Source organism: Protopterus annectens, chromosome 2.part0 (assembly GCF_019279795.1).
Source record: "Protopterus annectens isolate FY-2018-M chromosome 2.part0, PAN1.0, whole genome shotgun sequence".
Classification (NCBI taxonomy): domain Eukaryota; kingdom Metazoa; phylum Chordata; order Ceratodontiformes; family Protopteridae; genus Protopterus; species Protopterus annectens.
The window spans coordinates 1308455011-1308481355 of record NC_056728.1 but is presented as its reverse complement, the minus strand read 5'-3'; the positions used below and the strand labels follow the sequence as shown (position 1 = coordinate 1308481355).

Sequence of the window (26345 nt, the reverse complement as noted above, 5' to 3'; positions counted from 1 at the left end):
TATTGCCCTTATAAAATTACAAATTTGCTTAAATAAAAGGATTTGTGTTAGCGTGACTTTTCTTAAGGAAATAAAAGTCTGAAACTCCAATGTATGTCATTATTTAGTATTTTCAATGACTGGCAACACACCAAACGTGTTAGGAGTAAGGACATAGCCAGCCTTAGGCATAGGCCAACTGCCGCTCTAGTGGGGGCACTTTTGCAGAATTTATTTGGTGTAGGTAGACCAGGATGGGGGCACTGGGTGGTGTGGAGCCCTTTTGCCTAGGGCACCAGTTGACCTAAGGCCGATCCTGAGTAAGGAAACAAAAAATAAATACTTGGATGTTTTTTCAAGTGTTATATTTTGAAAGTAAAATGCTACCTCCAGCACCATTAACATATAGGCGAAGGAACTATTTTACATCTAATTTATATATATATATATATATATATATATATATATATATATATATATATATATAATATAGCAATACCAACGTTACAGACTATTCTCCAAGGGCAATAATGCACTGCAGGTGTGTGTTATTGCTGAAACAATGCCCTTCCAGGGTTGTAGAAGCCCGAACACCGCTGGTGGGCGTTATTCCCACAATGACACACACCCTGATGGGCATATTGCTTGCGTATCAACTTTTTTTTTGACGGGAAATATATTTGAAGCATGATTTACTTTTAGCCTATTTTCGCCATATTCATGCTGACCTGCAGATGGCGCTGTGAATTCTTAGCGTCCGACTAAACATTCTGGTCAAGCTAAGGTTACTCATCTTAGTTTTTCGTTCGCTGGTTGGTAAACATGGCAGACGTGAATCGAGTAATACAGACACAAAGCAGCAACTTAACACCGGTGAAAGGTAACTGTAGAAATGAGATCTGAGTCTTTGTAGCAGTCACATAAACCAGGGACTTTGGTGCCGTGCAATGTATGACAGATGGCTGTTAATGAAAACGTATATGGGTTGAAATACATCATGTGCCGTCTACACCTTTCAATTCCCCGTGAGAGTAGATGAGCTGCACCTTAGTCCTGAACAGTTTGTACTAGGTTATATATCGGAAGCTCATCTATGTTGTGAAAAGTTAACGGCAGTCACATTGTAGAGTAGATCGGGGAGATGATGCAATCATCTGCAATGCCTGAATTTAAAGTGAACATTTTAGATATCGTCCATCTGCGCTGTCTTCCTTGCACATACTGTTTACAAGGTGCACTGATGGTTTTCCGCTGTGCGCTGTAAATTAATTCTTAGTTTGACCAGATTAGGGGATAAAATACAGTTGTGTTTAACTCATGTGGTTAGTTACCTGCTTCTACTTTTCTGCTGTCATGACATAGACAGTCTCCGGTAGTTTTAACTCATGTGGTTAGTTACCTGCTTCTACTTTTCTGCTGTCATGACATAGACAGTCTCCGGTAGTGTAAAATTAATGTACCTTAATCATATTTAATCAGAGTAGTAATGATTATCAGAGCTGTCATGAAGTATAAATGGTGATTGAGTTGGACTGACCTGATCGTTTTGAGAATGGGTTTCATGTTGAGGGAATAGCTTTTGCTTTGTGTGTCACAGGAGAAATAACGAGCGGCTATCGCATTGAGCTATTAACGTGCCTGCTGATTTGCTTGTGTTGTAGTGTATTGGAGAACTTTTCCCCCATACATTTTAAAATGTTGTAAGTGTCGACCAACTATTTATAATTTATACAACAATACTTGTTTTATGAGCACATTACCTAGGTGGATACACTTCACCATCTGGCGAGGAGGGAGACTCTTTTTAGTTCTTAACATTAATTTTCCCAAATGTGGAACAGCCAGAAAACGCGTAGAACACTTGGTATCAACCTTCACTAGGAAGCAGGGTAACATCGTTAAACAGTTTTTTATACAGTTACAGCAGAGTTTTGCTTATAGCATAGTATAGTTCAGCAGGATTTAATGTTTTTGTATAAGGTTCATAGTGAATGTGCACTACGCTGTTTGAAGTGGTTGTGTTAAGAAACAAAGCATTAACTTTTGAGATGTAAGAGCCTCAAAGAAACTAGGTAAGTAGAAAATCGAATGTGAATTTTGACAGAGTATTACTTCGTCCATTTAACCCTACCTTTCTTGTGTTATGTATTAGTTTTAGACATTACTATTAATGTTTACCCTCAAGTTTAGCTTGATATATTTTCCGTTTTTAGTAATGTTGGTCTTCTTTAATCTTGCACCATAAACAATCTACTGCCAATCATTAGCGGACTGGAGTTCCGCTGTGGCGACCCCTAACCGGGAAAAGCCGAAAAGACAAACAACAACAACAAGTCCTGTTTAATCCTGTGTACTTTATTGAGTAAGCAAACTAAGGTTATGGCAAAGACTGTACTATATTGATGGTCGCAAGATGGCTGCGCATTGAGTAACAGTTTCTAGCTCTCCCAGTGTGAAAACAGAAACTCAGCAGAGAAAGCAAGTGGACTTATTTCTGGGTAAATTTCAGTAGTAAGTGCACTGCCTGGATAACACTGGGAAGAATACTGCATATGTTCAGCAAAAAGCAATGTAAGCTGCAGACATGAATGACAGTAATTTAGAGGAAAGTATAAGACAATTGTACACAGACCTGATTAAGATAAAAGGAAGCACTGATACTTAACAACTCAATAACAAAAGGATGGAAAAATGGAAGAAACTTTAAACAGATATTCAGATGATGTAGCAAACACCAGCAGAATAAAACAGTGCCAGGAGTTGTAAAAAAAAAAGTTTATTCATGCATAAAATTAAAAAGCTAAGCTCTTTCACATCTTCTTCATCAAACCTTCTGCAGTTAATGAATGAACTAGCATGCTTATATATGCAAACGTCAGTTGTATACCCAACCCAGTTTCAAGCAACCAATCAACACACACACCACTTTAAGCCCAACCCACACTCAGTCACCATAAGCCTCACGCTGTTAACCCATCCCACCTACCTCAGTTAACAAACACCTTTTTCAACTGTAGTACAACCAGCTTCAACTCATCACTCCCAACCCTTTCTCTCCCACATCCTATTCTGGTACTTCTGTATTCACCAAACATTCACCAATGTCACTAATACACTTCACTGTATTACCACTTCTTTTTTTCTCACTGTATCATACTACGTCTACACCTTACACCAGTACATCCTACTGATATCTACTGACATAAACATTTTTTGAACCATTCTACTAGAAAAACACTTGCCCAAACTTTTCTCCTACCTTCTCTCCTCTATGGTGCCCCCATTCTGACAAACATCCAATCGTCCTTACAAAGTAAAATGGACAGCTGCTGTAATTGCTAAATTCTTTACTAGAGCAAAATATTCCTCCCACCACGGTCACTCATTACAATCCCTGAACTGGCTAGAACTCCCACAACACCTAACTTACATACAACTAGTAACAGCACACAAATCTATCTATAATTCTTCCAAATGACGAGCCCTGGCTTCATTTCTTACTCTTTATCAACCAAACCGTTCACTAAGATCTGAAAATCAATCACTTATCCAAGTTAAGAGACCTAACCTTCCTGTAGGCCAATACCTTTACTCTTTCACTGTAGCTAAATTCTGGAATGCCCTTCCACCTTCTCTACGGACTATAAATAATGCCCCGTCATTCAAAAAAATCACTCTACCAACATCTCTTCTCTCATTGGCTATGCCCTTGCACCATCCCCAATTTCTCAGTCACCTTATTACTAACCTGACTCATCTCTCAGATACTCGCACTCTTCTTCACTCTCCCTATTGTGCACTCACCCTTAATCACAGCACAGTGTGCCTTACACAATTTTTACACACCATGTGAGGCAGGGTAAGTGCAGATTATCATTATCTGTCTGATCTAGTGAATACTTGCCAGGCACCCGAGTCTTCCACAAAATGTTGCTATACATTGCCTATGTTACTGAGTCACTTTGGACTCATAGGTAGGTACTAGGCTATCTGCCCGAAGGCATTATAAGCCTAGCTGGCATGTGTTGGCTTTTGCTGCCCCCTTAGGTTAGTTCCCTGTGCCTCTGTCCAGCAGAGCCATTGAAGTGATCCCTGGGGTAAACTTTCTGTTTCCCATCCACTCGTCAAGGTTTCTCTTGAAGAGAGTTAGCAAGGAGCTCTGCCTAATGTAGATTGGAATCTTGTTCCAGAGCATGGGAAGTCTCTGGGACAGGAATCTATCCCTCCAGCACATACTATTTATTGTTGTGGTGAGGTTTAGATCCCTGGAGCGTGTGGCTTGAGGGGATATGGTTTTCTGTAGGTGGAGCATGTCCATCTATTCTGGGTTGGACATGGCCATGTACGTCAGGCAGAGATCGCCTCTGAGTAGGTGGTATGCAACTGAGTACAGCTGGAGTTTCTTCAGTCGAGCTGCATAGGGCATCTGGTTGAGGCCAGTGATCCTCTTGGTGAGGTACTTTTGTGGTCTTTCCAGTTGTTGCAGGTGTCTTGTAAGGTACATCCCAAATGAGGCATTGTACTCTATGATGGGTCTGATGAGTGATGCGTAGAGGGGCCCAATGACCTCTTTTCGATCTGGATGCAAACCCTTTTGTGATTAGGTGGGCCACATAGGATTTTCTAACCACTTTGGCAATGTGATTATCAAAGAAGAGGTTACTATCTACTTGGGTCCCCAGATCCCTTATTACGTCTTCCGTATTTAGGGGGCTACCACCTATGTGGTAGTTTGTGGGTACTTTTTTTTCCAAAGGGGATGACTATGCACGTTTTGGCATTTAGCTTGAGGCCATGGTTTTGACACCAGGTATCTGTCTCAGTGAGACCCTTTTGGAGGATGTCTGTGTCAGCCGGAGAGTCAGTTATAGCCCCTAGTTTGCAGTCATCTGCGAACTTGGTCAACCATAGTCCTCCTGTGCTTGCCTGTACCTCTGAGAAGTATATGCCGAACTCTTACCATGTGGGTTCTGTCTGTGAGCTAGTTGGCAACCCATCTCATGACGTAGGGGTTTATGTTCAGGCTGGTGAGCTTGTCTATAATACCTGAGTGGGAAATGGTGTTGAAGACCTTTGCGAAGTCTAGGTAGGCTGTGTGGACCACCTTTCCCTCATCTACAGTCTTGGTAACTGTCTCAAAGAAGTCCACTAGGTTTAGGAGGCATGATCTGCCCTTAACAAAACCGAACTGGGTAGGGACCAGTATTTGGAGGTTTCCTATGTCTCTGTTAATGACATCCATGATGATGCGCTCCATAGCTTTGCGGACCAAGCTAGTCAGGCTTATAGGGCGATAGTTGCCGGGGTCCGTTGTGGCTCCATCTTTGTGGAGTGGAATAACTGTTGCTGTGCGCCACTCTTTGGGCACGTAGCCTGTGGAGAGGCTGAGTTTAAACAGTGTGTTTAGGTGAGAGGTTAGTTCATCTTTGAGCTCATGTAGGATGCAGCCTGGGACATCATCCGGTCCCATTGATGCTGTGTTTTTGGCTTTGGAGAGGGCTGTTTTAACCTGAGTGTCTGTGCTTTCAGGGGCATTACATTCTTCTGGTATAGTTATGGGCCCTTTGGGGGGTAAAGTTTGCACTGAACCTGTCTGCCAGGAGGTTGGCTATATTGGTTGGTTTAGTGTATTTTGTGCCATTCTGCACTAACTCCGAGCAGATCCGAGAATTGCCACTTAGATTCTTGACTTAGCTAAAGAATGCCTTGTGGTTATCTTTGGAGTCCATGGCAATTTTTCTTTCGAATCTAGCCTTGGATGATTTTATGAGGGAACTAAGTTTCTTGCTGATACTGATCAGGGATGTCTTCCCTTTTTGGGATTTTACTCTCTTATAGGTTCATAGGTTGGTACTGAGCTATCTGCCCGAAGGCATATATTAGCCCAGCCACGTTGTGCGGTATTCACCGCCCCTTTAGTAGTTCCCTAGACCCTTGTACTAGCAGCTAGTACCCTTGGCCCCTATCTAGTAGTGCTGTTGGTGTGATCCCCGGTGTGAACTTTCTGTTACCCATCCACTCATCACGGTTCCTCTTGAAGAGTGATAGTGAGGGGCTCTGTCTTATGTAGATCGGGACCCTGTGCCATAGTAAGGGAAGTCTCTGCGAAGGAAACCTATCCCTCCAGCATGTTCTATTCATTGTTGTGTTGAGGTTTATATCCCTAGAGCATGTAGCTCGAGTAGATTTGGTTTTGCTAAGATGGAGCATGTTCAACAATTCTGGGTTGGACATGGCTCTGTACGTTAGACAGAGATCGCCTCTGAGAAAGCGGTATGCAACAGAGAACAGTCTTTTAGCTTTTTCATTTGTGCTGCATAGGGCAACTGTTTGAGGCCAGTAATCCTCTTGGTTAGGTACCTTTGTGGTCTCTCCAGCTGCTGGAGATGTCTAGCCAGGTACATTCCAATTGGTGCATTGTACTCAATAATGGGTCTGATGAGGGAAGAGTAGAGGGGCACCATTACATCCTTAGATCTTGATGCAAACCCTTTCGTGATCAGATGGGTCACATAGAAGGATTTTCTATCCACTTTGGCAACATGGTTATAAAAGGAAAGCTGACTATCTACTTGGGTCCCTAGATCCTTTATTTCTTCTTCAGATTTCAGGGGATTACCTCCTATGTTGTAGTTTGCGGTTACTCTGTTTTTTCCAAAGGGGATTACTACGCATTGTTTTTGCATTTAGCTTGAGACCATGGCTTTGACACCATGCATCAGTCTCATTTAAGCCCTTCTGCAGGATCTCCATGTCGGCCGGAGACTCTATTATAGCACCCAGTTTGCAGTCGTCCGCAAACTTAGTTAGCCACAGCCCTTTCATGCTTGCCTGTACTTCTGAGAAGTATATGCCAAATAGGAGGGACCCCAGGACAGAGCCTTGAGGCACACCACTCGCTACTGGTCTGGATTCGGACATAGATCCCACTACTGTTACTTTATGGGATCTGTCTGAGAGCCAGTTTGCGATCCATCTTGTGACGTAAGGGTTTATGCCCAGGCTGGTGAGGTTATCAATAATACTTGAATGGGGAATGGTGTCAAATGCTTTAGCAAGGTCAAGGTAAGCCATGTGTACCTCCTTTCCCTTATCTATAGCCTGAGTAACTGTCTCAAAGAAATCCACCAAGTTCAGGAGGCATGATCTGCCCTTGACGAAACCGAACTGTGTGGGGTCCAGCGACTGGAGGTTCCCAATCTCTCCATTTATGAGTTCCATAATGATTCGCTCCATAGCCTTACAGATCAGACTGGTCAGGCTTATTGGTCGGTAGTTCCCAGGGTCAGTTGTGGCCCCACCCTTGTGTAGCGGGACCACCATTGCCGTGTGCCATTCTATGGGGACATATCCTGTGGAGAGGCTGAGACTGAACAGGGTATTAAGATGCGGGGCTAATTTCTTTTGGAGCTCGCGTATGACACAGCCTGGGACACCATCTGGTCCCATGGAGGCAGTGTTGTTAGCTTTAGATAGAGCCTTGTTAACCAACGTATCAGTAATAATTGGACTTACACAATCCCCTAGAATGGTAATAGGCCCTGTAGGTGGTGGTGGGGGAATTTGCACTGAACCTGTCAGCCAAGATGTTGGCAATGTCTTCTGTACTAGTTTCCTCCTTCTATTGTATAGCTTGTTTATGGCAGGGTTCCACCAGACTGGTTTTCTTTTCCTGGAGGAGTGAGTCTTGGTTTTGTTTGGGATAGCATGATCCATGCATTCTTGTAGGTGCCCGTAGAGTGCATTAGTAAAGGATTTTGCAGCTTGGACAGCGTTATCCTTTAGCATGGGGGCTTTGAAACTTCCCACCTTGGTCTTAAGTAACGTGAAGTTTGCTTTTGAAAAGTTTTTCACAGTGGTTTCTTTGACCGGGCTTGGTGGCGGAATGTGGATATCCTGTGTGATTAGTTTATGGTCAGATCTAAGCAGCGAGGGGTTGACCTCCGGTGTGGAACACCAGTTGCCCATGTTGGTGATGACCAGGTCCGATAGTTTGTCACCTCTGGTGAGGGTGTTGACCAGTTGATCCAGGGCCTTTGAGTTTATAAATTCTAGGAAATGTTGGGCAAGGGAGTTTGTACTTGAGTAGTCATTGAAATCACCCAATATCATGGTGTTTGGTAGGACCTTTATGTTTCCAGGAATGCCGAGTGGGGGTCCTGGGACATGGTGGGTGATCTGTAGCAAGCTATAATCTGAATAGCAGTTTTGCCCGTTGTTAGCTGCACGTGGATGATCTTTGAAGCATCGTGCTGTGCCACTAACCTGGAGGTGTGGGTATCCTTGATGAATATGGATACTCCCCCGCCTTTTGTATTTCGGTCCGGGTTTTGTGGCCGAAATGTATGGTATGAGTTGTAGCCTGGTAGTGCTGGGGTGCTCTCTGGAGCCTTAAACTAGGTTTCTGTTATTGCACATATATTGATTTTCTCCATACTGAGGAATGCCTTGAGTGTGTGCATTTTGAGGTTTAGACGTCTGGCATTGAGTAGCATTACCCTCAGTTTTTTGTTACTTGTGCTATTTACGGCGGTGGGTTTGTCTTTTGAGCCTTGCCTAAAAAAGGCACTATGGGGGTGGCAAGAGCCTTGGCCAGAATTCGAAAGCCTAAGGGTGACAGTTGCAAGCCATCTGTAGCGAAGCAGCGTGGCTTGTCGAGCATGTCATCCCAGGCTGACAGACACTGGATCCCCTTTGAATGACACCAGAAGCTTAGCGAATTGTTGAAATTGATATTTTTTTCTCTAGAGTCTAGACCATGGTATCATTCGTGATGAGGGCAGGATGCTACTCAGGGTCATTCCGGCCTGGGCTACGTGATCAGAGAGCTCCTCCATGTCTTTCTTCATGTAGTCCAGGGAGGTACGGCTCAGGTCATTCACACCAACATGGACAATGACGAGTCATATTTGTACTTGTTCTGGAGTGAACCTAGTGCTTGTGTTATGTGGCGGATTCTGGCACCCGAAAGGCAGCTAACAGTAACCGTCTCCTTGTTCAGCCTAGTGAGTGGGACGTCAGTGTGCCTGACTATAGAGTCACCTATTACTAGTGTGTTGGGTATGTTATTTTGCCTTAAGGGCTGTGATTGTGTGGCACACTGGTTTTGGAAGTATGTGTTTCATGGTTTGTGTTGGGTGGTGGAGGTTGCTTGGATGTCTGCTTTGGATGTCTCTGTTGCTTTTGCAGATTTTTATTTAGAGCCCCAGAGTATGTTTTCATGCATTTGTGTGATTTTTGCCGTTGCTGGTTTTGTAGGTCTCTGTGTGATTGGTGGTGTGATGCAAGTAATTCCCTTCTCCTCTTGACTGCCTGGTCCAGTCTTGGGTTGAGAGAGCTTAGCCTCCAGTTTGGCTGTATAATTGCATCTCTCGCGTGTATTAGTGTTTGGTGGAAGGAGGAGAGGGTTGTCTGTGTACATGAGCCAGTTGTAACATTGCCTCAAAATGCCCAGATTTACCAGTTGGACCAGAGAGTACACCTGAAACTGCCCTTTGGACATGCATGGATATAGGTACAGTGAACTGTTTTACTGATTGGCTGGTAAGGTCGAATAGAGAGCCTTGTCCTTCTCTACAGTATAGGGGGGGGGGGTCTAGTGCTAAGAATTATTAGTGCTTGCTATGAGTTTTGAGCAAGTGCTGGGATGAGAAGTGAATGGTTTGAGTGCTTAAGTTGAAAGTTTGTCTAGTTCCAATGAAAAATTAATATATTATTCTGTTGTATATTGTTAAATGCTGTTATTACTCTTGTATATTGTTAAATGCTGTTATTAATTCTCTAAATAATCTTTAATTATGTACATTGTTCTTTTTTGTAGCTTTTCTCCCCGGGCTTCCACTGAAAATGGGCTCATTTCAGCCCGGTGGACTTTCCTGGTTAACAAAAGCAAATAAATAAATAAATAAAGTGAGGCAAGCAGGTCAAACCAATCACTTGAAACATTATATTAAACCAAACATAAATATAGTATATGCATAATAAAAAAACAAACAAACAGTACTGATCCAACATTGATTTGTTTCTAAGGCTTCATCCCTTTTGAATTGGACTTTTTCATTAAGACCACTGCCCTGATTTGCTCTTCCCTAATCATCCAGTTGACCTCCCTCGTTTCAGTAAGGTTTCTAATATCACCACCTCTGACACTGGGGTTTATCCTATCAATCACCATGAACTTAAGAGTGTCTTGCATCAGTGGTCATAACATGTTTGGACAAGACGTTGTTGGCAGAAGCACAACAGATACTGTATATTTATTTTATTTTACATTTGTTGACCGGGATAGTCCGACTGGAAATATGTCCATTTTCAGTGGTGGCCTGGGGAGAAAAGCTCCACATATCAAAAAGAGACAGTACATACATCACTGAGTGATAAACTCAGGCAGACATGTTTAGAAAAATATAGACAAAGAATACAGGCAGATATCAATATACCCGATGTACAGACATCTGATTGGCAAAGACGCATCAGAAAATGTGAACATAGAATGCAATCAGATCTCATAATTCACAATGCTTAGACATTCAAATACGATGAGGCGTAGATGCTTGGCTAAAGAGCAGGTTGGGTAGCAAGACATGTGTTAGTGAAGTTGTTAGGTTTAGAACAAGAGCACAGCCAATGAGATGTGAGGTATTTTTTGAGTTCTCTTTTAAATAGGGGTAGTGAGGTTTCCTTGGTAACAGTAGTAGGGAGTACATTCCAGATTTTTTACAGGTTGAGTTGGCAAATATAGCATCGCCTGCAGAGTTGTTGGATTTTTGAGTCAGTATCGTCAGTTTATCAGCCGAACATAATGGCCTGGGGGCACTATGAGGGGTGAGAATATTTTTGAGGGCAGGGGTTTTATCAGGTTGATGGAGTATTTTATGCACTACTGTAAGCTGATTGGACTGTAGAAGGGTAGGATAATCTAGCCATCCCAATGCTTTGTGGTTTTGGCAATGGTGGGTCCTAAAAGCCATGCCAGTAGCGAATCTGGCTATATGATTGTAACATCCTGATAATTTGTTGAGATCGGTTTTGGATAGGTTGGTGAGTACAGGGGAGGCATACATAACGGTAGAGAGGAGGTGTGATCTTGCAATAGCTGCCCTAGCTAGGGGGGGGGTTAGGAAAGGTTTGGCTCTGTACAGGGAGCCAAGTTTTTTGTTGATGGACTTAGTGTGATTGACATGTTTATCAAATTTAAGGTTGTTGTCTATTATTATGCCTAGAAGCTTTGTATGGTCATCAGGGGAGATAATGGTGTCATTGCTAGATTTGATGTTGAAGGAAGGAGGAGAAATTCTATGGTTAGGGGAGAAAAGTAGTAGCTTGGTTTTGTTAGGATTTAGAAGCAGGCAGTGATTAGCTAGCCATGTTTCTACCGTGCTGAAAGTGGTCTGGGTGAGGGTTAGATGTTGTGTAGGAGAGGAGGCGGAGCATATTAGCGTTGAGTCATCTGCATATTGGATGCAGGTGGCTCCTGGGATGGTGGTGTGCTGATCACTGATAAATATAGAGAAAAGAAGGGGACCTAGTATGGACCCTTGTGGGACACCTAGGGTTAGAGGAAGTTGGGATGACTGCTTGCTCTGCCATGAGACAGCCTGCTGCCTACCGTTTAGGTAGAAGTGAAACCATTGTATTGTGTGTTGATCTAAATTGATGGTTTGTAGGGTATTGAGCAGTAGCTGATGGTTGACCATATCGAAAGCTTTTGAGAGATCTCTGAAGAGTGCTGAAGATAGTTTGTTGTTGTTATGATGAAGATTGATGACATTAGAGAATGGTGGTACTGTGGAATGGCCTAAAGCCATGCTGAGAGTCGGTGAGCTGTCCGTTTTGAATAAAAAAGTGCATGATTTTTTGTGTATGCATCTTTCCATGATTTTAGCTAGTGGTGAAAGAATGGCCATAGGTCTAAAGTTAGGTAATTCTGTGGAACATCCTCCTTTAAGGAGAGGTATAACGTAATGTTTTCCATACTGCTGGGATGGATCCTTCTGAGATGGATCTGTTGATCAGAATAGAAATGGGAAGTGCTATGCCATCAGCTGCTTTTTGAAGATATTCAGCTGGGAGGTGGTCGGTAGCTAGTGTAGTTGGTTTTAGCTTTTTGAGTAAGGTCCGGATCAGGTTGGTAGGTACGGTTTGAAAGGTAAAGGTGGGTTGGGTGCTGGGTGGATGAGGGCTAGATGTGCCAGAGCTGGTGTTTGTGTCTGATGGAGTGAGGTGGGTAGCTAGAGACTGGATAGTTTCAGTAAAGAAGGAGTTGAAGCTGTTTGCAATTTCTACAGGGGATTTATCAAGGGCAGCTGAGGGGTAGGAGTGGCGGAACGGCCTGGGTGGAGAAGATTGTTAATACCAGTCCAGAACTTTTGAGGTTTTAGCTGTAGGAGGGTGTAGTGATTTTGTTTGTTTAGAATGACAGATTTTTTGGTCTGGTTTCTTAGCTGCCAGTATCTTACTTGATCCATAGGGGCTTTGGTAACATGCCACCTGGCTCAGGTGTTGTTTTTTAGTTTAATTTTGGTTTTGTTTCTTTAGATAGCCACGGTGTAACTGTGGCTTTTACACGGATGGTACCGGTAGGAGCATGGTGGTTAAGGATAACCAGAAATCTGGTATTGAAGTACTCTGCTGCTGCTTGTAGTGGGAGTCGTTTCAAGACATTCCAAGGGTTAGGAGGATGGCCTAATGGTTAAGGTGTTTGCCTTACAAACACAAGGTGCAGGGTTTGAGTCTCACAAGGGATAATTGGCAAAGCTTAAAATGGCTCTCAAGAGCAGTTAGCCTAGTACTAATCTATGAATCTAATTACATACTTTGAGTTAATTTTGGAAGTTGTCAAGGTTACAGTTCCTGACATTTCTTATAGTTTTGTAGGTGGGCTGGTTGGGAATGTCGGCTTTGAGCCTAATATAGGTAAGGCAGTGATCACTTAGCTCATTGTGTAATGTACCTGACTTGTACTTTTGGGGTTGGCTGTTAATAAGTATCATATCAAGGATACTATACTTGATTCTATTTTTGCTAAATCTGGTGGGGGTGGCAATGATCTGAGTAAACCAATGGAGGTTTAAATGGGTGGAGGGAGTTTCAGAGGAATAGGTGTTCCAATCAATGTTAAAGTCCCCCCAAGACAATTATTTCCTGGGGATAGTTAGAAGCTTGCCACTGTAAGATATTGTCTAGAGTATTATCATTCATGCCAGGTGGAATATAAATGCAGACAATGTATCTGCATTTATTTTTATTTATTATTAGTTTGGTGATGAGAATTTCTGCATTGCCAAACTGGGGTGGCTGTTGGGTGTCTGTTGTTATTGTTGGGGTAGACCTGAATAGTACAGCTACCGTATCACCTTTCCTGGAGATCCAGACCAGTCTAAGGATGCTGTAGTGTGGGGGGTTATTTCGTTATCTTTGGTTATTGGTTTTAGCCAGGTTTCTGTGAGGCACAGGATATCAGGGGAGTGAACAGCTATGAGTCCATGTAGGCTGTGGATCTTGTTGTTTAGGCTTCTGATGTTGAGATGACAGACCCAAAATGAGTTTGGAAGTCTATTAATGTGGGTAGTACATGTTGGGTTGTTAGATGGTGTGCTTGGAATAGATATCTCCAGCCGTCAAAATATTAATTTTTAAGTTGCTTATGAGTCTTAAAAATTTGTTTATGATTTTTTCGTAGCTTTTGTTTTTTAAGCTAATGTAGCGGTATTTATTCGGGTGATGGTAATTGGGGGGTGAGGAATTAGGAGAGAGGGTGGTTATGTGGTGGATAAACTTATTAAATGCTGGGTTGGTGTCTGAGAGTTTGGGTATTGGATTCAAGATGCTGTACATCTTCATAGGAGCTTAGGTGATAAGGAATGAATAGCAGGGGTACTAAGGGTAGCAGCATTAGTGTTTTAGCTGTAGTCATAGTAAATTACTAGGGTAGGGTCTGTATTAGGTGTATGTGGTGGATAAAAGATTAGAGAGAATAGAATAGCTATGGGTGGGTTAATATGGATAGTGGGTGGATAGAGGGTGTATTATTGTGCTAGGAGTTTGCTGGGTTCTAGGAGCATGTGTAGTTGGTTAGCTAATTAAGGGGGCATGCCAGTGGTACTATAAACGTAGTACTACTGGGGGCGGGTGGGATATGGGGCCAGGGTGGGGTGTGGAGCAAACAAAGTGGGGCTAAACCAGTAAAGCAGATGCCTAGAGGCAGCTTGTGCAGGTATGAGTTACAAGCACGCTTTTTTGTTTATTTTTTATGCCCAGTACTCTGTTCCTAGGCTCTACTGTTAAAAACTACACAGTTCCCTGCCTGCTTCTCAATTTACAATGCAGAGAGCCCGTTTACCAATTTCCTTTTGTAGCATGCTTGTTTCACTTAGTTTATTGAGAAATGCACTGTTTGGAGGTGCAGAGCACACTATGCTCATCTGTTGAACAGTCGAAAGCATGCTGTTTTTACCTTCATTGGGGAAGAAAGAAGGCTACAGGAAAGTCCAACCCTTCCAACCTAATGCATATCAGCATAAACAGAGTACAAGCGGGAGTTATGGGGATATTCACCAGTGCTTTTATGGACCCAGTTTGTTAGGTTTACAGGTGGCAAGGTATTTTAGTGGATACTGACCTTATTAAAACAAATTCCATGGTGGGGAAAGTCTTCCGTACTTGTTATTCCCGGAATGACCCTATATGCTTTTACAAGCCTTTCAGGGGGAGATGAGGTTGGAACGCCTTATTAAAACAAGTTCCGTGGTGGGGGAAAGTCTTCTGTACTTGTTGTTATTCCTGGAATGTCCGTATATGCTTTTACAAGCCTTTCAGGTGGGGGTGAGGTAGGGACACCTTATTAAAACAAGTTGCATGGTGGGGAAAGTCTTCCGTACATGTTGTTATTCCCAGAATGACCCTATATGCTTTTACAAGCCTTTCAGAGGGAGGTGAGGTAGGAACATCTCAACCGACTGGGACCCTAGTCCTGTCTGTCAGAGGTCTGTCTGTCTTGCATATATAAAATGCTTGGCAGACCGTGCAGCTGGCAAGGTAAACCACATGTGGAGTCAGACAGGTTGCGTGTACCTTAAAATCAAACCTACGTCCATTATCAGTATATTGAAAACACCCAGTACTGTCTACATAGTTACAAAAATTACATGCTGCACATGCCAGTGTACTGGCTTCACACTCAAACACACCAGGTTTCTGACCTTGCTGAAGGACTTTATCTGGGAGGGGAAGATGGCAAGAGTCAAGTGGGATAAGATGATTCTTCCAGTAGAACAAGGCAGATTGGGATCACCCGATTTGATGAGGTGTTTCAGAGCTTCTCATTTAAGATTCCTATACATATCTCAAGCAGGAACCTATAATTCAGAGTGGAAATGGATGATGATGAAACGGGAAGCTCAGGAAACAAGTAGAGACTGGGATTTTGGATGCTGATCTTTAAGGAGACTGCCAATAATCATACAGACTATTATATTCCTAAAGTAGCAGAAAGTATTCTAAGAGCTAAGCCCACAGGGGAATGGAGAAAGGAGATTCTGCCAATAGGGATGATTGCATTTAGGGATACAGACTATAGGCAAAAGGGGTCTGGAGTTTATTTTAGAAAGCTGGCAAAGGAACCAAGGTGTTGGGAGCAAATAACTAGAGAAGGAAAGGTAATAGAATGGGAAGATGCAAGAATTTATTTGGATTACAGGTTAGAGATTGCTTTCCCTGTGAAGGATTGATATCGGAGCATAGGCAAAGAGAAAGAAATAGGGGGGTACTAAACAAAAGGCCAGCACTGATAGAGTTTTTAGTATAATCTAGAACAGAATCTGCTGTTAAAAAATAGTAGAACATATAAGATATTGCATGATAATTCTAACAATCAGAGGAGGTTAGAAAGGCTTGGGAAAAGAGACTGGATAAGCAGTCCCCAAAGAAACAATGGGCGAATATATGTATGTTTCCCAAATATGCAACAAAATCTAGAAGATTTAGGATTTTTGCTCAGTAATGTTTACAGCGGTATTTATATACCCCAAGTAGAATCCAGAGAATTTTCCTCAGCTATATATCAAATGTTGAAGGTGTAATGGTGAAGAAAGAGGTAATTGGGAACATATTTTCTGGGAGTGTGATGAGTTGGCAGATTTTAAAGATTCTCTGCAGACTACTCTTTCAGAGATGCTGGTTGAGCAAATTAGTGCATTTAGGGAAATGAGCTATGATGCAGAATTGGAATTGCCTAGACATAATTAGACTCAGCAAGGCCTTACTATGACCGGATAGATTGTAAGTGATGTATATATAATGTTTGGAAGTAAAATCATGTCAATATAGTTTGTGATGTATAATGCTTGTAACTAAGATTATGTCAATATGGTTTGTTTTCATTTCCATAAATGTATGATTTATGTATTAAAGATTATACTGTTGTTTATTTATTTTACATTTGTTGACTGAATTTGTCTGACTGAGGTGCCCTTTTTCAGCGGAGGCCCAGGGAGAAAAGCAGCATAACATTTACATTTAAAATTTTCTGCACAAACAAAAAGTATGCAAACAAGAAGACTTCAACAGTACATGAGCTGAAAAATGTACAAATGGAAATATAAGGTTCTAAGCTGAGAAAAGTACAATCTTAGACAGACATGTAGGGGAATTGAGTTTGCATTACATTTACAATATATTAACATTGAGGGAAAAAGGCTATGGTTGTAGAAAGCCAGGTAGTGTTATAAGAGAAAATATGCAGGAGGTGTATTAGTAAGGGTGTTTTTAGAGGGAGTAAGAGGCAATAACCAAGTTAAGAGGAGGAAGATATATGCCTGAAAAGTGAAGAGAACCAGTAGAAGGCTGACAGAGTACTAAAAATAGGAAAGGATGACAGTTTATGGGGGTGAGTACAGTGACATATCCAGTGGCTTTTTAGGTAGTCTTTGGCAGCTGATTTGAATACATTTGGTTGTTTATGAAATCAAAATTGTGCTCTGCTTTCTGATTATTGCTGTTGTTTGTAATGTGTGACGTTTGAGATCGGTACCCTTTTTTGTTTGATGCTTACTGGTACAAACAAGCAGTTTTGCTTTTGCTGCCTAAGCTCACAGAAACTTCTAGCTGTTACATTACTCATGAAGTACATTTATTGGCATTCTAGTGGCCACCACCTTTCCATGCATTTGGTGTATATAACTCCCTAGTGCAAATTTATATGGTTATGCTGTTGTTTATTTTTACCAGTTTGTTTTTCTGTCACTAAAAAAAAAATCATTACTGGGAGACACTCTGCTTTTATTTATTTATAGTAATAAAAGGATTAGAAAAAGAGTTGAAGGGCAGTGTGCAAAACCGGGAGAGAATCAGAACTGGGCAGAAAGCAACAGTACAAGTAACTGTTAATAAATGCATAACCTAACATGCTCAAATGTGAGATGGGAAGTGTTGATTCAGTGGTTTTGCTAGCTGTGTTGCAAAGTGTTTTTTTTGTGATATATATCATCTGCAGATGTCTTACTGCCTATGGATATTCTGGTTTGCAAGTTAGAATATATTGTAGTCAAATGTTTATCCAGTCATTAAATTGTAAGGTATACCTTTCTGCTGTTCTTGATTTTACGTATTTTTTTTGCTTTGTTCCTTATAATTTTTTTGGTAAATTACCGAGGATTGTGGTCGTGTTTCAACCTTTGTCCCCTTATTTTTGGCTGTGTGCAGAATTCCTGAACAAAGAAGTTGAGAGCTGTGATGAGATATCATTTTAATACTAGTTGCATGTTTTACATGACATTGTGGTCTCTGGTTTCTAACCACCTCTGAAAATCTTCTGTCAATCCTGTAAATTGCCCTTGGGTTTGAGAATGTGTGTGTGTCCATGTGCAGTAGTGGGCCGACATCAAGTTCAGTATTTGCTTTATACTTGCTTGCTTGCCAGGATAGGCATCTACTTCCCTACTGCCTTAAGTAGGATTGAAAATTAGTGAATGTTGACATTACTGTGAAGGTGCAAAGTGTGTTCGCAGCAGCATTTATGGAATGGCATACATATTTTGTAAAGGAACTTTTAGAACATTTTTTATATTCTGTTAGAGTAGTTGTAGGTGACAGTCTTATTTGGTGACTACAGAAAGCTCTCATCTTTCTCTCTCTCATAGATGTGGGTAATCAGTCATCTCCGTAGAGAATCATGTTGTTTTTTTTTTCCAGATTCTTATACATAGTAGTACTTAAGACTGTAACGTAAGGTTTGCTGTTGTGCTGAACAAAGTTAGTAGCAATGTAGTATGGTTGTTACTTTTATTATTAGTAAAAGTATTATCTTGAATTTTGGAACTCCTTTCTGCTTTGTAGTGGATTACACCATTGTAGTATGATCAGCATTTATTTTACTCTGTTCGAACAAGCTTTTTGTACCTATCACTACTGATTTGTGTATATATATATATTTAACATGAATGATTTTATATGTTGTAGGACTTACTGTATATAGGCATACTTATTTATTGCTTTTTCTACTACAATTTTCGACATAATGTTTTTAGTATTGTGAATTTCTATTTTATTCCTATTCTGATTATGTATATCTATTTTCACTTTTTATACTGACAGCTTTTTTTTTCATTTCTTGAGGCTTTCCCCCTGGGGCCTCTGCTGAAAAAGGGCCACTGGCCCAGTTGGACTAACCCGGCAAACAAATGTAAAGTAAATAAATAAAATAAATCTTGCTGTCGGTCTACTATAGTTGCGTTTTAATGAAGGGGCTAAAATTCCCGATGAATAAACTGTAGTCACAGCATTAGTAAATGTTCATCAGCTTTAAGTAAGTGAGAGAGAGATTATATTTTAATAAGTTTTGTTGTTTGAGATCAATGTTTTTGGAAACCTGAACACTTTTCTTATATGATGGTAGATGGTTCCACTATTTACCTTGCTAGTTATTTGAGATTGATACCCAGAGTCCAGCTATTACTAATAATGGATCATTACAGAAACAAGAGAGTGGAACTTTGCTCTAGTTGTTGGTTGTCCTGGTTATCATTGCTGTATCCTATTTTGTGTTTCTTTTCTAGACTGCTGTAATATGGCTTGGGCTTTAGATCTTGCAGCTTTTGTGGAAGCAGCAAAATGTTAGCTGAGCACACCTTTTGGGTAATCATTTCAATGGCAGAAACATCCAGTTTCTGGAACTAATACTCATGTATTTTACAGAAACACGCTTGTTAGTAGAGGTTTTATTCGCCATGCGATTTGCTTTCATAGTGGTTAATAAAATGATGATTTTTACGTTGTAGTGTTGCAGAGCATTACTTTTGCCAGTGAAGACATTGTTTTTGTTGTTGGGGTTAGGTCATTTCAGATGTACATGTGGGGAATGGATGCACTGGATATAAAACGTACGTTTTAGTATAAAAAATACTTAAAAAGTCATGGTATATTCAAGCCCTTAGTTAAAAAATGTATAAAAGTAATAGTTCCCTGAGTAAAAATAGAAATGGAGCAGGATTAAAAACTGTGTGCACATTCCTGAAGTAAAGCAAAACAGGAGTCAGCATTTAAAAAATGGACACTGGTTGCACTAATCCTTATTCAAAAAATGAACCTTGCAAGGATATGGTTTGGGGGGCTGTGGGATGAAGGGGTAATGAAAAGAGAAATCAGTTTGTTCTAGGCCTGTTAACAGTTCTTGGTTACCCAAGTGGCCAATCCCTTTTAATTTTACTGTGTTCTGTTTCCTGATTACATGTCGGTGAGAAGTTGGCACTAAATATTTTGCAAGGGTATTGGCAGTGTTATTTGGGTCAGAATATGAGGCCACATTATGTATGTAGAGTATTTTTTTTTTTTTTTTTTTTCTAACGTGGCTAAAGAAGGATTTATAATTTTCATTGGTTTCGGAAGCCAGCCTAAGTTCATAGGCTCCTTTAGTGGACCTGATAGTGTTCTTCAGATTTTTTGCAATGTTTTTGATATGCTTGAGAAGGTGGGTGTTGAATCTTCTAAATAATTTAAGGAGTTTCTTTCTTTTGTTATATAGTTTATTCATGATGGCGGACCACCATGATGGTCTGTTTTTGAATTTCATATGATAGTTGGTACAAGTAGGGACTGCCAGATTTGTGCATGTTTCATGTTGGTGTAGAATTACTTAGAGAAGTGTGCTGCTGTATTAAGAACTGGGGGGGTGGGGGGGTGGAGTTCTATCATAAGTGAATTCTCATATTTTGTCACCTATTAGTTTGAAGTTGACATGTTTGTAGTTCTTAAACTTATTGGAGTTTGCTGTAGGAACGTCTGTGACTTTCAAGGAGAAGGTCACAGGTTTATTGTCACACTTCACTATGGAAGACTATACCAGAGGAATAGTGCAAGAGGCGGCTGTATTGTACCTTGTAGTATGTTTGTTTACCAGTCGCTCGAGGGGATTTTTGGGCATATCCTACATTGGAGGTATAGGTATCCCAGTTTATTGAAGGTAGTTAGTCACCCAAAACAAGGGAGTTTTTGTTAACAGGAAGATCATTTAACATGCTGACGAATCTTAAATGATCATCAGAGGAAAAAGCAGGTGTTCTGTAATAAGCTATTGGTTGATAACTAATCCTACCTAGTGTAATCTGTACTTCATTAAGTTCAGTCTATGAGTCACTAGAGATCTGCATGAGTATAATGGGTTCATAGGTAATTACTAGGCTTGTAGTCCTTGGAACCATTGAGGAGCCTAGCACAAATTCCGAGTTGCTGTCAAGTACTGTCTGGTTAAGTGATTGGTTCAAGGTCACACAATAGGCAAATGAGGGCTGAGAGAATCAAACCTGTAGCACAGGAACTACAGCTCACAGCTTTAACCTTCTGCACCTACTGCCAGACTAGTGGGTATAAAATAATTACAGAGGCCCTGCCTCTCAAAGAATCTGCACTTGTGCACCTGTGTAACATACCTGTGATATGAGTCGGTTCTCTCCACTCATCTGCACTGTGTTTGTGCTTCATTCCCCTTCCCAGGTATTTCTGTTTGTCTGTCTGTTAGTTAATTAATCAATTTGATAATGGGGGTAGAACACTGATCCAGATAGACCTATTTCAGTCTCGGCCTGGACAAATATAAATGATATTAAACAATCAAATTAACAAGAAGTGCTGTGAACACAAACAAAATATTGTGTGAAGATAGCAATGAATCCATAACAGTAATAATAATAAAACTAAAGTACACAGTACAGCGGACAGCAGGAAGGGATAGTTAAAGTAAGGAGGGAAAAAGAAGAGAACGAAATATTAAAGGGACAGAGCACAGAATGTAAAATATAGCCAAATTAAGGGGATAGATTAATGAAATACAATATGTACAGTGTGGAAGACATGTCTCATATCAGTGTAGAGAAATAATCTGAGAAAGACAAATGTGCCTGACTGGTGAAGGGGAGAGTGGAGGGATTAGGCGATATGCCCAGAGAGAAAGCATTTGCAAATTGATTCTGACTTAAGATGATTTTTAAGCCAAGCATGAAATGATGGGTATGACTTGAAGTCTTTAAGATTAGTAGGAAGGGATTTCCAGACTTTGGGGCCTAGGATGGAGAATGCATGGTTATTGCTATGACGTCTAGTGCTTGGACATAGAAGACATGGACCAGAGTGATTCTTGGACTATAATGGGAGGGTTGTCTGAAGAGGATGTAGGCAAGGGAAGGACAGGAGTGTTCTTTGAGCAGCTTGTAGAGTTGGAATCCAAGAAGCAGGTTGGCATGTTGTTGGACAGGTAACTGAATGGCTTTATTAAAAGTGATAACAGTGATGCTCATTTCTATTCAGAGGGTAATGAAATGATAGCTACTTAAGTTGTATGGTGGAGGAGTTTTTCTTGAATGCTGCTACAATACAGGGAAGTCCATAGTCATGCTAAACAATTAGAATGTCTTTGCCTATGACATATCTGTTGGTCTGGGGAGGGGAATTTCTAGGACCAAAATAGGAGAGAATTGGTTTTCTTCTGTATTTGTTCTAGGTGAAGGTGAAAGTTTAGTGCGGGGTCAAGCCACATACTAAGATTGTTGAAGGAGATGACTTGATCAATGGGGTTGTCAAGATGGTCATGCATAAGGAGTCCCTGAGATTTATTTTCTGCCACTTAGGTGTGGTACCAGATAGCAAAGTGTTCAGCATTAACTGTCTTTTATTAATCCTTTTGATAAGCTAAAGGACATTCACTTGTAGTTGGTGGTGGTGTTTGGTTGAGGAGGTCAGGTTTGGGTTTAATAAGACCATATCATCAGCGTAAAGTAAAAAAGAGAAAGGTGTGAGAGGTCAACTGGTAGTTGATTAATGGAAAAAAGGAGGAGAACCAGAATGGAGCCCTGATGAGACTCCTTTAAGGAGAGGGTGTTCTGAAACTGAATAGAGAAGTACCAATTGCATAGACAATTTTTAAACCAGGAGCAGTATCTGGGCTAATTTCAGTTTCAGTTAGGTGATTGAAAGCTCTGGTGAGGTTTTTAAAGATTGCACCAATGAGGAGGCCTTTTCCCGTAGCCAGGAGGATGTTATCAGCAAGTGTCCATTGTGCTGTAGAAGTGCTTCTACCATACAAGAAACCATGCTGTTTTGAGAGTAGTAGATTATATTGGGAGATGTAATGGGTGACTTGATTACAAATTGATTTTAAAGGATTTTACCAAATATAGGAAGAATGGAAAAAGAGGTGTGGGAGGGGTTAGTTTTTTTTTAGAGGAGTTTAACAGTGGCCGTTTTCCTGATATCAGGCATAATGCTTTGAGTTAGGTAGAGATTGTAAATGTGAAGAAGGGAGAGGGACTGTGATGTCCTTACATAGGGATATGAACCATGGGGAAGGATTGTCAGGACCAGCAGGTGTCGGTTTTTAGTTCTCCAGGTAGTTTTACTACATGTTTAGCTTTGATTACTGGGAAATGAAAAATGGGAATATAGAGGGGAGGAGAGAGATTAGAGGGAGAGGAGGGATATTGATGGAATTAGGGGTGGGAAGTATACCAAAGTGAGGGCTGAAATCAGCTGCTGTGAGACGAGATGAGGAGGATTGGCTGTTAGCTGGATTAGTACGGCCTGTCAAGTTTATCAACTTCAGTTGTATTAGTAGTTATTAAAATAGTATATAGCTGATTAATTATATCTCATTCAAGAAGAGCGACTATGCTAACTAGAGCCTAAGACCTTTCTTAAATTATCTGTACTTAATGTATTTCTGTATGTTTGTGTCTTTCGGCTTTTCCCGGTTAGGGGTCGCCACAGCAGAACTCCGGTCCGCTAATGATTGGCAATAGATTTTTATGTGCTGGCTTGCCGGGCCTAATGCACAACCTTCAACGAAGGAACGCCCATTTACGCATATCGCCACACAGAAGACGCTCTAACTGAGAATCGAACGGGCAATGTCTAACTGTGAGGTGACAACGCTACAGCAGCACCACCACCGCACTAATGTATTTCTGTATATTATCCTTAAATATCAGTTACATTGTTTCCATTGTACTGTTTGTTACTCTTGCATCAATACTTCGTGTAAGGGACTTTTTACTAATCACATAAATAAATCTTCGGCTGGAGTGCGGGGTGTGCCTTCTGTGTGGAGTCTGCATGTCCTCCCCGCAGTTAGGTGGGCGTTCGAAAGACATGTGTAAATGGGCGTGCCTTCGTTGAAGGTTGAACGTCGAGCTGGCACATCGGCGTTCGTGAAAATCTACTGCCAATCATTAGCAGACCGGAGTTCCGCTGTGGCGACCCCTAACCGGGAAAAGCCGAAAGACAAACAACAACAACATAAACAAATCTTCTCCCTCAATTTTCAAGGCTGGCATAATGGTTAGCTTGCTTACTTCACCGATACAAGGTACAGGGTTTGATTCTCACCTTTGAAGGAAATTGGCTATGCTTAAAATGTCCCACAATGGCAGATAACTTAGTACTTCCCTATAACATAGTTTTGTAAGAGTGTATTCAGCTAACACTAAAATAGGCTTATTAAGTGCAGTTGGGAAATGGTGAATAGCAATTAAAAATGTATAGCTGTGTATGTATATAGAGTAAAATAGCATTAGGAATTTTGGCAAATTACATAAAATGGTGCCAGGGTATGCTTATTTGCTGTTGATACGTTCCTGAGAAACCTACACATTGTTTACATAACTCAAATGCCTGTACCACCACAGCCTTTCAGGATAAGTGCTGCAGATGATTAGTTAGTGTGTTTTACTTCTGTTGAAAGATAGGTGTGCAGTTACACATTAAGGGGATTCTAGATGTGGATATTCAAGAACTGGTTCAATGTAGGTGGTCTCAGGCTTGAGAAGGGGGCTGTTCCACCGCATCTAGCCTTTACATTTGGCTTAAGTAAGACTGCTACTCCATGTGTTTATAATTGTAAAGAGTATATAATGTGTTTATCAAAGTAATGTTATAGGCTAGTTGAAAACCATAATTAAGATACAGGAGAGTAGAGTCTGTATACCAAGCAGTAAGTTGTCTGCAAACTGGATGAGAGTTAGTTGTGTTCTTGATGGAAGGTAAAATCAGTCTGCATGTTTGGGGTAGGGAAGTTTGCAGCAAACTTGTGAGGAGCCTGACCGTGAAGAAAGGAAGAAAAACATTCCATTTCTGGGATGATTGTTTTTATTAGTGTTAGAGTAGGCTTATGGATTGAGGAGTTTGTTGAAATTGTAAATCATTTATAAGTTTGAGGTGACTTGTGTTTATCACAGCAGCGCTGTTGCTGTTTTGCAGCTTTGGAGTATGATAAAAGCATTCACATCTTTGTTGCATGCTCCAGAACCTAGCTTGTTTTTTTTTTTTGGGGGGGGGGGGGGGGCTGGATCAACATACAAGTCTGACTTGCATTTTTATTATTACAAATTTTGCATTTTGTTCAAATCATGATTTTTTTCCCAAATACAAGGAGTAAGGGATGGTACATCTTTCAGAAGGGAAAGAAGTGTATGTTTGCATTTAATATAATTTATTTATTTATTTATTTATTTATTTGCAGTTGGTTTACCAGGATAGTCCATTGGGCCATTTGAACCCGTTTTCAATGGAGTCCTGGGGAGAAAAGCTCCAATAGCACTCTAGGTTACAATAGTTTAAAGATTATATTTATACAAAGGTTGCAGTTTTGAACAAGACCTTTACAATTAATACAGCAAACATTGCAAGTAATACACACTAGTGATGAGGTTGGAGTTAAAACTGACTGGCAATGGAACATTGCATTGTACAGCAGAGAGGCATTTCTTCTTAGGAACATACAGTTCATAGTTACAGTCTGATTAATTCTTTACAAAACGCATATAAGTAGCAGCAGTCTGATGCAATATTTACAACTAACATATAAGTACTGGAATAAAAGTATATGGAGAGATGAATAGAAGGAGAAAGTTTTAGATGAGAATAAGATCGAGAGAGAAGTGAGAAAGAGAGAAAGAAGGAATCTAAGGCCTTGAATGAGGTGAAAAAGGGGTTTGTTTTCCATAGAAAGAATGGAACAGGAGTTTGATATCATTTGTTATGTGGGGAGAGAGCAGGAGCATTCCCATTGGGATATTAAGTGTGAGTGAAGAGATTTTTTAAAAGAGTAATGGTTAGAAGTAGTACGAATGGAAGGTGGTAGGGAGTTCCAGAGATGTGCTAAATCATAAGATAGAAGATTTTTGCCTGGTGGACGGGATGGTTTGTGCACTTCTATTAGATTTTGATTATTGGACCTTAGTACTCGATCAGGAAGGTACATCTTAAAGGTAGAAGAGAGTGAAGGACAGAGGGTGGGGTTAGAAATGAGCTTATGTACAAGAGTTAGTTGTGTATAGATGAGTTGATTTGGTAGTTCTAGCCATTTTAGTTTTTGGAGAGAAGGGCAGTGATGGGAGGATGACTTTTGGCTGGTAGCAAATTTGGCAATTTTGTTGGAGCAGGAGGAAAGTTGAGATTTAAGAGAGGATTGTAGGTTAGTGAGAAGAGGAGTTCCGTAGAGAAGGGAGGGGATAAGAAAGGAAGTAGAGAGAGTTACTTTAGTGGCAGGGGTAAGGTAGTTATTTTGTCGGTAGAGCATGCCTAGTTTTTGATGGGTCTTTTTTGTCTTTAGTTGTAAGTGAGAATGGAATTTAAGCTGGTTGTCAATTTGGACCCCAAGTAATTTGGTCTCTGATACCAGTTCCAGAGGTATATTGTTTTGGCTAGTGATAATGAAGGAGTTAAAGTTGAATGAGGTAGTTTTAGAGGGAGTAAATACCATTAGTTTGGCTTTAGAGGCATTTAATACAAGGTGGTTTCTTTTCATCCATTGCTCAATGGTTGAAAAAGCTTCTTGAGTAAGTTTTAGGAGTACAGGGGTAGATGTGGCAGAGCAGATGATAGTT

The 26345-nt window shown here is 40.8% G+C and overlaps 1 protein-coding gene across 2 annotated transcripts in view; it reads left to right on the top strand.

The window, feature by feature from the left end:
• The first annotated feature begins 736 nt into the window (after positions 1–736).
• EIF2B4 (eukaryotic translation initiation factor 2B subunit delta) overlaps positions 737–26345 on the top strand; it is a 979702-nt gene continuing 954093 nt past the window's right edge. For both annotated transcript variants that reach the window (XM_044061494.1, XM_044061493.1), the window contains exon 1: positions 737–859. In XM_044061494.1, coding sequence (XP_043917429.1) covers positions 802–859 — 58 coding nt within the window. In that variant the 5' untranslated portion in view covers positions 737–801. The remainder of the gene's footprint in view (positions 860–26345) is intronic.